This window comes from Astatotilapia calliptera, chromosome 17, assembly GCF_900246225.1.
Source record: "Astatotilapia calliptera chromosome 17, fAstCal1.2, whole genome shotgun sequence".
NCBI lineage: Eukaryota > Metazoa > Chordata > Actinopteri > Cichliformes > Cichlidae > Astatotilapia > Astatotilapia calliptera.
The window spans coordinates 36,700,461-36,713,842 of record NC_039318.1 but is presented as its reverse complement, the minus strand read 5'-3'; the positions used below and the strand labels follow the sequence as shown (position 1 = coordinate 36,713,842).

At 39.4% G+C, this 13,382-nt stretch overlaps 2 protein-coding genes across 2 annotated transcripts; both read right to left on the bottom strand.

Annotated features, from left to right (window-relative positions):
- Positions 1-429: 429 nt before the first annotated feature.
- On the bottom strand, positions 430-2,431 carry LOC113009720 (cornifelin homolog A-like). The gene is made up of 4 exons (XM_026148198.1): positions 2,384-2,431; positions 1,266-1,371; positions 947-1,134; positions 430-668 (listed from the first exon to the last, which is right to left on the bottom strand). Exons 2-4 carry the CDS (start codon positions 1,330-1,332, stop codon positions 438-440), a joined length of 486 nt encoding a protein of 161 aa, XP_026003983.1. The 5' UTR covers positions 1,333-1,371; positions 2,384-2,431; the 3' UTR covers positions 430-437.
- A 5,576-nt stretch (positions 2,432-8,007) lies between these two features.
- LOC113009406 (placenta-specific gene 8 protein-like) lies at positions 8,008-10,565 on the bottom strand. Its single transcript, XM_026147679.1, has 4 exons — positions 10,516-10,565; positions 9,747-9,852; positions 9,425-9,612; positions 8,008-8,557 (listed from the first exon to the last, which is right to left on the bottom strand). The coding sequence occupies exons 2-4, from the start codon at positions 9,811-9,813 to the stop codon at positions 8,321-8,323; spliced, it is 492 nt and encodes a 163-aa protein (XP_026003464.1). The 5' UTR covers positions 9,814-9,852; positions 10,516-10,565; the 3' UTR covers positions 8,008-8,320.
- Between the last annotated feature and the right edge of the window lie 2,817 nt (positions 10,566-13,382).

Here is a 13,382-nt window from a genome sequence, read left to right as displayed (position 1 = left end):
TGTGTTGGCAGGTTACGGAGAGCTCAACATCTCAACTATTGTTCCTTGTTATTGTTAGTTTGTCAGTCTGGACTGTATATCCATGGTGTTCAAATGTACCATTTGCATTCCCTTCTGAAGTTTTCGTGTAAAAGTCTTTGCAGCTTTTAGAATTGAATCACTCATTTGAGAAGAAAATTCTCAGAAAAGTAGGATAAGACTAGATCTCTGAAAGTTTTTAGTCAGTAAAATATTGTTATTGCGTAAACAATAAAGTACATTTACATTTGTAACCAAACTTCAAATGGGCAAATCATCATTCCCATCATTTATGTTAACTCTCTTAATTTTCTTGATAACTAGGAAGTCATTAGTAAGGGTTTACCATACTAAATGATTACATTCTCTGCTTTCACAAGTTAATACCCTGAGTAACATCAGATCTCTCAGTTTCACTTTTAGTGAATGACAACTGCTGGTTGAGTCATGAAACCAGTTGCAACTGGTTGCGCAGGCATCATCATCACTCCTGGCTGGACAGTTGGAACAGGCTGCATGTTGATGACAGTGTTATTGTGTAAGTTGATGACAGTTGGCGCTTTCTTGCGATGCTTTAACTCACGATGCATCTGACACCAGGAGCACCACTCACAGAAGCAGGAAATTGCAATGTCCTTACAGAGAGAGCCCTGCAGAAAGAGAGTACAAGCATTACAGATGTGGTGTAATTCAGGTGGAGGAGCAGGTCATCTACCAACCAGAGGTTTGGTAGATCAATCCGTGGCTCTTCTGGTCCACATGTCACAATATCCTTGCAGCAGATACTGAGTATGTGTGTGAATGTTTGACAAAAAACATTTAGGCATAGTTGAAATCAACTATGGATGTTTTTGTTTCAGTGAGTGAGACTTGTAATTCCCACTAAAGTCCAGCTTTGAGTTCAGTGTCATCATCTCACGGTTCATACCTTGATGCCATATCTGTTTCGCATGGCAGCTCTTACAGACAAAACTGCAGGAGGAACACAAACAGGTATCCCAAAGACTGCTAATACACCAGAGCCACATATATCACATAAAGGGAGACAGTTGTTCTCTCCAAATCTTCCTGAAACAGTGCAGGCGAGACAGGGGCAGCACCAGAATCCATAGCAGCCTGAAAAACACAGAAACGCATCAACAAAGTTGTAAGAAGTCTGAAAAGATGAAGGCAACACAAATGAGAAAAAAACTGTAGTCCTGAAAACACAAATGCAATTTATGAGACAAATTTAACTGGCTTCTTACAAGTATTTACATCCTCAAAGCAGTCAAGGAGACCACTGTCCCAGTCTGTCAAGGGTTTTTCTGCCATTGTATGTTGAACTTCACCCACAGACACTGAACGATCACTCTGTGAAAGTCGAGAAGCAGAAAAAACAAAATAAAATGAAAATTAAAAGTACAAATTAAATGAAAGTTAAAATTTTGGAGCACTTTCTTTCAAACTACAGCCAAAAGGCATATGCCGTCGATCTCTTTAGTAATCTTTTAATTCTCCAATTAAGCTTTATTAATATATCCATAATTTACAGGACATTTTATATAACAAGGTAAATATACTAGAGCATTACAGAGAGAAACACCTAAACATCCACCATGAACAAGCATTTGGGGATGTTGGAAAAACAAGCTTTCTATAAACATCCAAGTGACTTAAAAACAAACAGCAATACATGGTTGACATATCTCAGAAAGATGGCTTGTGTAATTTGAAACACGAGTACAGTAACGCAACTCTCTCCTGAACAGGATATGTAGACTGGTTTGGAAGTGAAAGTCTATTACGCTTACAGTTCAGACAGTTTAATGTACTTTAACTGTCTCTGTGACCGTTCTCAGTCATCCAGGTCATCGTAGAAGCTTCTTCAGTTCAGTTCAGAACTGAAGCTTCTCAAATGAAATGTGAAACATCTTCAAGAAACTTAAAGAACTCCAGACGCTTTTCTTTTCAAGCTCACTAATCTACTTTAACTGTCCTCTACAACACACAGCTTAGAATCTGGAGTTCGGTATGTGGTTTGCCTTTGGGAATAATAATTTAAAAAACAACACTAGAAACACAGGCTATTAAAAAGTATACCTCTCTCTTTCTAAGAACTTCGATACTGTTATACACATTTGAGTCTTTTTTTGTTGTTGTTTCAGTTCATATAAACCTTAACGTTTTACAGCCACACCCTCATGATGGCCTCTGCTTCTCCAAAGAGGGCTAACAAACAAAACACACTGCGTGTACACCCATGTAATCCAATAAATTATAAAGTCAAAGCTTTCTCTTTGCAAACCGCCTCTAGTATCAGGTACAAAAAGTACTAATCACTAAGTTTATGTGAAAGGACTTGTAGAAAACTGGAAGGTCTTACCTGCCCCTCTGCGCACCTCTTAATGACTGAACGGAGGCTCTTTGGACTGAGTTTATTTCAGTTGGGTCAACACAAATAACACTGCAAAGCTTGAAACTCTGGAAACGGAAAAATGAAACTCAAAGTCCATTCAACAATGTCCTTCATGGCCATTGTGTTTTAACCTTTGAATACAAGCGCAGTCACCCACACAGCTGTACAAGCAGGTACTCACAGACTCACGCTATCTCGGTTGGCTACTGCCTCTAAATGTATCTGGTATTGTTAGTACTGTGTGCTGTTCATTAACATATATTATTTACTGCTGTTTATGCTTATGTTGGTTGTTGCTTTGTTTTCTCTGATTTTTTTTATTTATTTATTTTCAGTAGGTGTTGAAGCAGATTCTAAGTGTTTTTTCCTTCCATCTCCTTCTTTTAAGTTTCTCCACAGCTTTATTCTTTCTTTTCTTGCCCCGAGTCTGTTACATTGTGATTGTAATAATTAAATATAAAAGAAATCCTAAAAATATTTCTTTAAAATATGGCTATCAAGTGGACCAATATAGCAAATGCATTTTTGTCCTTCAGACACAAATTCTGATTGCTACACTGGCAGACAGGACAGGGGAAAAAGAAAGAGGAAAAAACCTCAACTAAATCCTTAACAAGGGTGAAAATGATCCAATAATCGGGCAACTATGGGTGAAGAAAATTCAGGAGAAGCAGAAAAACCAAAGGAATTTGTTATCTTGAGTGTCTATGCTAACGATTATCTGACCTCACTTCTGACAGAAATTGAGGCTGTCAGTCTTCCAAAGAAAATACAGAAGATATTAGCTAAGTCAAATTTACAGCTACCGTACACAAAACTGCCTCAAACAGTAGCAAAGTGATGGATGCATTCCAGCTGATGACCTGGAAAAGGACTTAGATATAGGGACAGACTCTTCACCTCTTCAGCGTGGTCTTGGACTAAGCTGGATCCTTGAATATGATGCCTTCATCTTCCAGGCTCCTAAGCAAGAATGATCCTTCACTTAGTCAGGCACATCCTCTATAGCTGTACATTGCTGTACATCACTGTACCGTGCAAGGCCCTCATCCGAGACCATACCACTGATCTATGTGACTGCTAAAGAAAAGAAATGGAATGCACAGAAAAACGGTGGGGTCGAACTCCGGTACATACCCAAATCGTATGTCTCTCTGTTTTCAATGCAGCACCAAAAACATTGTTTCTTCTCAGATGAGTCGTTTATTGAAACTACAGCTGTCATTGGCAAGTTTGTAACTATTATAACTAACTAACTATTCACAAAGGTTTTACACGTACGTATCCAAAAAATGACTCAAGAATTAGAAATAGGGTGGGTTTAAAAACTTGATTTCCCATTTCAAATCGATTTTCATTTGAAGAATATCGATTCATTAAGTCCTGAAATACATTTTTAAATATAAATGAATTTTGCCAGAAATGCCAGAATCTCAGCTAAAAGCTCACAAAAGTATTTCAACACCCACTAAACTGCTAAAACAGCAAACGATTGAAGAGCAGGTAAATGGTTTCCACATAAATATCTGAACACAAATTGCGGTTAGTCTGGCAACAATGGACACGCCTTTGGGTGCTGAAAGCTGACAGATTTGCAATCTCACAGACTGCACAGCTGCAGGCTTTGTCACTCTGTCCAAAATTCACTGATCCAACAGCAAAGGAAGATCAAAACTACACTTGAAAAACATTGTCATGAATTCCATCTTACTTTGGTTGTCTTGCTTCCACCACGAGAAAACCCATTAAAAATCCATTAAAAATCTCTATTTTTCTGCGTGATTCTCTTTGTTATTACCCACCAGTCTACCGTTGTGTAGAGCACTGTCGGCCGCTGTTTTTTTTTAAAAATTTTATTTATTTTCCCAAAATTTGCTCTAACAGGAAAACCTAATTTCTGCTTTTCAATAACAAAGAAATTTCAACTTTTACAACTTATGCTAAATTGCAAAACGCTTATCTGTGTCTCTAACAAACTTCTAACTTTGCTCTGCTTCGCTTCAGCAGCATCAGATAATCGTCAAATGTTGATTCATGGTTTCCTTCAGTTTTTGATCTCCTGCAGATCGTTTTCAAGGGGGTCATAATGCTGTAAAAGACCAGGCCAAAAAGAATCTTGATATTTTTCAGTTTTATTCTCAGTTACTTTGACACGAAGGCATCTGCTGTGATCCTTGAACCTCTGATTAAGTCTCACAACTGTCAGCTTTGCTTTTAATCCAAGATAGTTTACACTGAGTGTGTAATTGCAGAGAAATTGTCACGGTCCTGGATCGGTGACCCAGTGTTTTATACCTGTTTAATTTGTTTCTTGATTATTTGTTTTTCATGGTTATCAATGTTAGTGTTTTGGTTCCTGTTCAAGTATTTCTAGCTCTATTCCTGTTCCGTTTTGTGTCTGCTCTGTGCCTTCCTGTCCCATGTTTCAGGCCTCTGTCTCCCCGGTGACTACTCTCTTTTGCTTCCTCCCAGTCTTGTCTCATCTGATTAGTGTCAGCTGGTTTTCCCTGCCTAACTGCCATTTCTTTGTTTCCTTGTCTGTGTGTATATAGTGTATACGAGGATGTTGGTCCGTCTGTCTGTCATGCCCTGCTCTCTGTCTCCTCACGCTTCGAGGTTGTGAGATTGTTACATCTTATTATATCTTATGCTACCTTATACTTCTAATCAAAGAATTGTTGAATCATTATACAGTACATATACAAGATAAATGATCACAATTATAATATAATAATATATTTATAATATTTCAAAATCAAATTGAGGCAAATCAAATCATGACCTTGCGAATCAGAATTGAACGAGTTGTAGAAATCAGTGACAATATCAGCCCTAATTAGAAAGTCCACTACACAGACTCGGTGGCACAATGCTGCAAAGCAAAATGCAATCTAGCTAACAGTGGGACATGGAGAATTTATAAACGACTTTATAAACTTTATAAAATGGGTGAAGAACCTTTCAGACCGGAATCTCACTGAACCTGAAAAGAAAGTATTAGCTAAAGGTCTCAATTTTGCCATTTCTCCGCAACATTCGCCCTAGTGATGGGTCGTTCGCGAACGAAATGGCTCTTAGAGCCGACTCTTTGACGTGAACGACGCGAGCCGGCTCCTTATCGCGAGCTGTCTCCTTATCGCGAGCCGTCACGTGGTTTTTTTTTTTTTTTTCTTTCTCTCACCCTCTCTCTCTCTCTCGCACTTTTTTTCCGTTTCACTCTGCACGCGAGCCTTGTGCTTTACGCTGGGCAGAGGGGGGAGGGGCGGTAGTTACACTCAGTAGCACAGGAACAGAGCCAGAGAGAGAGAAAGAGAGGCAGGGACAACAACATTAGAAAGGTATAGTAATCATCCACAACTATTTTCGGTTGCAGATGATAAAGGATTGAGAAAGTTTATTCATGCAGGTCCATATGACAGAGAATATGCATGTTCTTTTAGTTTTCATATTATAATTTATATTTAATTGTGTTGTGGTTTGCAGTGTTTTGTGTTCTTTTCACTTTAAATTTGTGAAAGAAAAAACCGGAAATTTTAAATAGTTAAAACTTGAAATGTGAATAGTTGATTTTTGTATTAGATGATTTATTTATTACATTTTATGTGGAGTGAATAAATAAAAGTATATTTACGGTGGCCCCTAGAGACAAAGCACACACAAACTTCAAATCACGTACGAACTCTGAAGCATGTACAAACTCCAAAACACGTAAAAACACGTACAAACTCCAAAACACGTAAAAACTCCCAAACACGTAAAAACACGTACAAACTCCGAAGCACGTAAAAACTCAGAAGCATATAAAAACTCAGAAGCACATAAAAACTCAAAACACGTACAAAAAACAACAGAAGTGCTCCAGGATGCTGGGTGCAGTGTTGAGCCTTTGTTATCTTGTGGCTACACAAGCCAGCAAGTACCAATGACCGGATTTGGTGTGTGGTAATAACAGGTAAATGAACTTTTTTTTAAAATTATTTGAATATATATATATGAGTGCCTGTGTATAAATACACAAACAATACACACATGCTTTCAATTGTGTAATTTAAGTGATCTAGTAGCTCTGCTTTGGAAGTTAAGTTCATGCTAGAAATGTGTTTTGGAGTTTGTACGTGTTTTGTCTCTAGGGGCCACCGCATATATTTATATATAAACATATATAAATAAAACCACTTGTTTTTACGTTAGTAATTCCTTTTGTGCATAATTTTATATTATTGTTAATAATAAATTAATTAAAGCAACAAAACAACCTGAAGAGCCGGTTCGGAGCCGAAAGAGCCGGCTCTTTTTAGTGAGCCGAACCGAAAGAGCCGGATCTCTAAAAAGAGCCGGAAATCCCATCACTAATTCGCCCATAGTGGACCTCATCACAGCCACAGAAACCGCCATATGGATTAATAAATCATCACAGACAGAAGCAGAGCAAATCAGGATGAAAGTCTCAGCCACCCTCTCCAGTGCCAAAGTCCCGCCGTCTAACCTCACATTACAAGAAAAGAAGGCCGTCGCTTCCCTGAGCAAAGACCACAACATCACTATATTACCAGCTGATAAGGGAAGATGCACCATGGTCCTAAACACAACGGATTACCAGACAAAGATCACTACTCTCCTCAGTGACACCAGACACCAGCGATGGAGGATAAGAAAGACAGATGCAACAACATTGTCATCCCCTATGTAGCCGGTGTATCAGAGAAACTCAGGAGAGTTTTCTCCAAGCATGACATCCTGGTGCATTTCAGACCCAGCAACACGCTCAGACAGACACTGGTTCATCCCAAAGACAAAACTCCAAAACACAAACTTAACAATGTGGTGTATGCTGTGCAGTGCAGCGAGGAATGCCCAGACCTCTACATTGGAGAGACCAAACAGCCACTTCACAAGCGCATGGCACAACATAGAAGAGCCACCTCCACAGGACAAGACTCAGCAGTTCATCTGCATCTAGAAGACAAAGGTCACTCTTTCGAGGATGCCAACGTTCACATTTTGGACAGAGAGGACAGATGGTTTGAAAGAGGAGTGAAAGAAGCCATCTATGTCCACTGTGAGCGACCATCTTTGAACAGAGGCGGTGGTTTACAACACCAACTGTCTGCCATTTATAATCCAGTTTTGAGAACCCTCCCCAGACGCCTTAACGCCCACTCACATCCTGGGCCAGCTGACCTCAGGAAATCACATGATGGGGTGGGGCCAGGTTTCACAATGAGCTCACCCAAAACCCTGGCTGATTGTGACCCACACCCATTTTCACGCCTCGGCTCATGTGATTAGGTAGAGGATCATCAGGGGGGTCCTTTGTCCCTCTTTGGGGGGAAACTCCCACTAGGTTTAAATCTGGGACTCTCCACCATTTGACCCTAGAACTGAGGAAGCTTCTCGGATGAGAGGTGAAACGTCTTCAAGCAACTTAAACAAGTCCAGACGCTTTTCTTTCCAAGCTCCTTAGACTATGATGACCTGGATGACTGAGAATCTTCATATTGAAAACACCACAAGGACACAACCACACAGTGCATGACACAAAGCATCAGTGTAAAATCTGAAACAAATGCTTCATGGTGGATCTTTGCAGATTTTAAAACTGAATCACTCATTTGACCAGAAAAGTCTCAGAAAAGTAGGATAAGACAACAAAAATGGGGTGCAGATTTGTTTTTATTGAGCCTGTAAAACATCGCTATTACTTCAACAATAAAGTACATTTACATTTGTAACTAAACTTCAAATGGGCGAATCATCATTCCCATCATTTATGTTAACTCTCTTAATTTTCTTGAAAACTAGGAAATCAACAGTAAGAATTTAACATACTAAATGATTACATTCTTGCTTTTACAAGTAAATACATGAGAACACACTCTGAGCAGCATCAGATTTCTACGAGTGTTACTTTGTTTGAACGACCACTGTTGGTTGAGACATGAAACCAGTTGCAACTGGTTGTGCAGGCAGCATCATCACTCCTGGCTGAAAAGTTGGAATAGGCTGCATGTTGACAACAGTGTTATTCTGTATGTTGATGACAGTCGGGGTTTTCTTGCGATGCCTTAACTCACGATGCATCTGACACCAGGAGCACCACTCACAGAAACAGGAAATTGCAATGTCCTTACAGAGAGAGCCCTGTAGAAAGAGAGTACAAGCATTACAGATGTGGTGTAATTCAGGTGGAGGAGCAGGTCATCTACCAACCAGAAGTTTGGTAGATCAATCCCTGGCTCTTCTGGTCCACATGTCACAATATCCTTGCAGCAGATACTGAGTATGTGTGTGAATGTTTGACAAAAAAACATTTAGGCATAGTTGAAATCAAATATGGATGTTTTTGATTCAGTGAGTGAGACTTGTAATTCCCACTAAGGCTACGTTCACACTGCAGGTCTTGATGCTCAATTCAGATTTTTTGATCAAATCCGATTTTTTTGTCTGCTCATTCACACTACAAATAAAATGTGACAGCAAACGTGCTCCAGTGTGAACGCTCAAAGCGGCCCGCATGCGCAAAAGAAGACGTCACACATAACGCGCTCTGTTTAGACCCAGAGCAAAAAAATATTGTTTGACTGATGGCCCTTAATATAAAGACTTCGGATTGTACATTTCCCAATTTTTGCTTTAAGTTATTGTGTTATTTACATAATAATGTAAATAACCTAATAATAATCCTTATTGCTGTTTTAGAGAGGAGCGGTGCTTCAAAGGATAGTTGCAGATTTCTGTCAGAATCTGCAGATTATACAGTACAAATAAAATGTTCACGTTGTCTTCCCAAGAGTTTCGCTGGATGGCCAGGCAGCGTTCACGATGTCTTCTCCGGCGGTGATAATTGGCGTCTGTCTTGTGTCAGTGACGTAAAAGACGGATTTAATGCGACATGACCGTTCAAACAGCAGTCGCTTTCTAAAACATCGGATATGTATCGGATTCAGTACCGCATACGAAAGTGACCCAGGTCGAATTTGTTCAGTGTCATCATCTCATGGTTCATACCTTGATGCCATATCTGTTTCGCATGGCAGCTCTTACAGACAAAACTGCAGGAGGAACACAAACAGGTATCCCAAAGGCTGCTAATACACCAGAGCCACATATATCACATAAAGGGAGACAGTTGTTCTCTCCAAATCTTCCTGAAACAGTGCAGGCAAGACAGGGGCAGCACCAGAATCCATAGCAGCCTGAAAAACACAGAAACGCATCAACAAAGTTGTAACAAGTCTCAAAAGATGAAGGCAACACAAATCAGAACAACTTGTAGTCCTGAAAATACAAATATAATTTATGAGTCAATCATATTTAAATGGCTTCTTACAAGTACGTGCATCCTCAAAGCAGTCACAAAGACCACTGTCCCAGTCTGTCAAAGGTTTTTCTGCCATTGTATATTGAACTTCACCCACAGACACTGAACGATCACTCTGTGAAAGTCGAGAAGCAGAAAAAGCCAAATTAAATGAAATTCAAAATGTTAATTTTGAAGTTCTTTCTATCAAACTTGTTCACGAGACCTGAGACATTCAAATATTTGTAGCAATGGGAAAGTTTAAGTAGAGAAAAAAAGTATATGTTGTGGACACATGCACATAGATATGAAACCAAAGTGCATGTTAAGGATATTGTGGTCATTTTGTAAGTCGTCAGTTAAGCTTGATTAATATATCCATAATTCACAAGACATTTTATATATCAAGGTAAAAATTCTACAGCATTACAGAAAGACACCCCCAAACATCGATAATGAACAAGCATTTGGGGATGAAGGAAGAACAAGCTTTCTATACACATCCAAGTGACTTTAAAACAAACAGCAATACGTGGTTGACATATCTCAAAAGTAAACATCTGAACAGGATATGTAGACTGGTTTGGAAGTGAAAGTTCAGACAGTGTAATCTACTTTAACTGTCCACTACACCAGACAGCTTAGAATTTGGATGTGGTTTGCCTTCGGGAATACTAATAACACACATAACAGTTTACATAAACCTTAGATTTTTACAGTCACACCGTAATGATGACCTCTGTTTCTCCGACCACTAAGTTGATGTAAAATGAATTGAATGAAAACTGGAACATCTTACCTGCTATTGCTGGACACCCTTTGCGCACCTCTGAAACTTAATGAATAAAAGGATCCTTGGCTCTTTGGATAAGGAGTGTCAGTGGCATTTGGGCCAACACAAACAATGCTGCCAAGCCTGAAACTCTGGAAATGGAAACATGAAACTAAAAGTGACTTTCCATTATGTGGTAATTGCGGGGGCGATCGTGGCTCAAAGAGTTGGCAGTTCGTCTTGTAACCGGAAGGTTGCCGGTTTGAGCCCTGGCTCGGACAGTCTCGGTCGTTGTGTCCTTGGGCAAGACACTTCACCTACCGCCTACTGGTGTTGGCCAGAGGGGCCGATGGCGCGATATGGCAGCCTCGCTTCTGTCAGTCTGCCCCAGGGCAGCTGTGGCTACAACTGTAGCCTCCACCAGTGTATGAATGTGAGAGTGAATGAATAGTGGAATTGTAAAGTGCTATATAAATGCAATCCATTATTATTATTATTAATAACTGCATTCCAGGTGGTTTTTAAAGGAAAAGCAAAAACAACTGAAAAGGGTGCTTATTATAAAAGAGAGTCCTAAGTGCTAAAAGAAAAATAAACAGTTAAGTGTTTTTCAGTTGCTTTTTGGAACAGGAACTAATAATTATAATTATCATGTTTTTCTTCTTATCTTAAGAATCCTCAAAATACCGATCTGTAACTTTGATACATATGTGACCACACCATGCCAGTGTTACACACGTAGGGAATTGATAAGAATTTAGCGATTCTTATTCCAACATTGATATCCCTCATTGATTAAAATCCTTATTGATTCTTGTCAATGGAAAATTGTATTTAGTAGTCAGTATAATCTTTTAATGATATAAGTTTGCATATGGTAGAATACTACATGTAATCATTTGTGTTTAGAAGTATATAGTTGGTGGCATATTGAAAGAATGTCTCATTCTAGGAGGTCTGTAACATTCCAGGGTGTTCTGGCGTTCACCCCCACATCCTAGGAGCATGGGAGAGGTCGTACCTTGTTTTATTGTTTTACGGTAGGATTAACGTAGCTATGTCAGTTTTAGTCTAAGTGCCTTCTTTACATATAGATGAACTGTTGGATTTTCCAGACCAGCAGGTTAAGGGAAGTCGTTTATGCGGTCTCACACACGCACACACACACACTCGTACACCTCCACATTCCAATGTAAGAAACAAACGCTCACTGAAGTATAAATAAAGACCGGGGCAGTTTCTCAGCACGAGTCTCAGTTCTGGAGACTGCCCTTGCTAGCAAGAAGTTCTGTGTGTTTCTCTTCTCTGAGTCTCTACTGAAGAAGTGTTTTAGAGTATACCTCTTAACAATTCTCATTTGCTCCAGTTTGAGAGTCACCACCATCTCTAAGTAGCATATCAACGACATTACATTCATGCAAACTAATTACACGGTGCGTGGTCAAATGTTTGTGAATGTTGTTTTCCCTCTTTGTTGTGATCAGTGTTGGGGTCATAACTCCAAAATAGAAAAGTAAAAAAGTTGTTACACATATTACACAGAACACTTTTCTTAAAAGTAGTGCAGTATGTTACTTATTACACCCATGAGAAAGCCATGTTGTACTACTCGTTGTTACTTTCCTGTTACTATGTAAAATGATTTGAAACACAGTGTCTCATAATTGTGTGGATGCCGTAGGCAAAAGTGGTAAGACTTTTGGTGCTCATAACTTCTATACTTTTTGAGATATTGAATTTTTTTTGCAATGTTTTTTGCCTATTTCTGCATATTATCAGTGGCCTCACTGATTTTCCTTGCCGGGTTGACCTGTGTTTTAGCTCAGTGAGATGAGCATCCGTTCTCGGAGTGGGAGGCCTGGGTTCAAATCCCGCTTATGGCAACATTTCTTTCAGTCAACAGTTAAACTTTTTTTTAACTCTTTTCAACACAAATTTAAGCTTTTTCACCCCTTTTCAGCACAATTTTCAGTTTTTTCACTACTTTTCAGCACAAATACCAGCTTTTTCAGCTGTTTTCAGCACAAACCTCTTTTCAGCAGAATTCTGCTCATTCAACTCTTTTCAGCAGAATTCTGCTCATTCAACTCTTTTCAGCAGAAATTTTGCTGATTGAACTCTTTTCAGCAAAATTTTCAGTTTTTTCTGCTGTTTTCAGAAAAAACCTATTTTCAGCAGAAATTCTGCTGATTCACCTCTTTTCTGCAAAGTTTTCAGCCTTTTCACCTCTTATCAGCACAATTCTCAGCCGCTTCTGCTCATTTCAGCACAATTGTCAGTCTCTCCACCACTTCTTTGTGAGAAAGAGTTTGGCGCAGTGAGATGAATAGCGGCCTACAGACCAGAAGGGCCAGGTTTGAATCCTGCTCAGGGCAACATTTTTTTTTTAACGTAGTATCTCTGCCAAGTCATAGAATTACTGCAATTTCATAGTTTTTTTTTTTAGGAAATCTGTTATGTTATAGTATTACTACTAAGTCATAGTATTTCTGCCAAATCATAGTCACTAGGGGGCTGACTGTTTACTAAGTGCATCAGTGTAAATAGGTCATCTCTTGTGTTGGAGTGCCCTCTTGTGGCGCCTTTTGGGTAGTGCCTTAGTAAACGTGAACCAAGCAAAAGCCTCTTTTCAGCAGAATTCTGCTCATTCACCTCTTTTCAGCAGAAATTCTGCTGATGGAACTCTTTTCAGCAGACTTTTCAGAATTTTCACCTCTTTTCTGCCCAAATTCTGCTTATTCACCTCTTCAGAAAAAATTTCAGCCTTTTCACCTCTTATCAGCACAATTCTCAGCAGCTTCTGCTCATCATTCAGCACAATTGTCAGTCTCTCCACCTCCGCTTTGTGAGAATGACTTTGGCTCAGTGAGATGAGTAGCTGCCTTGAGACCAGA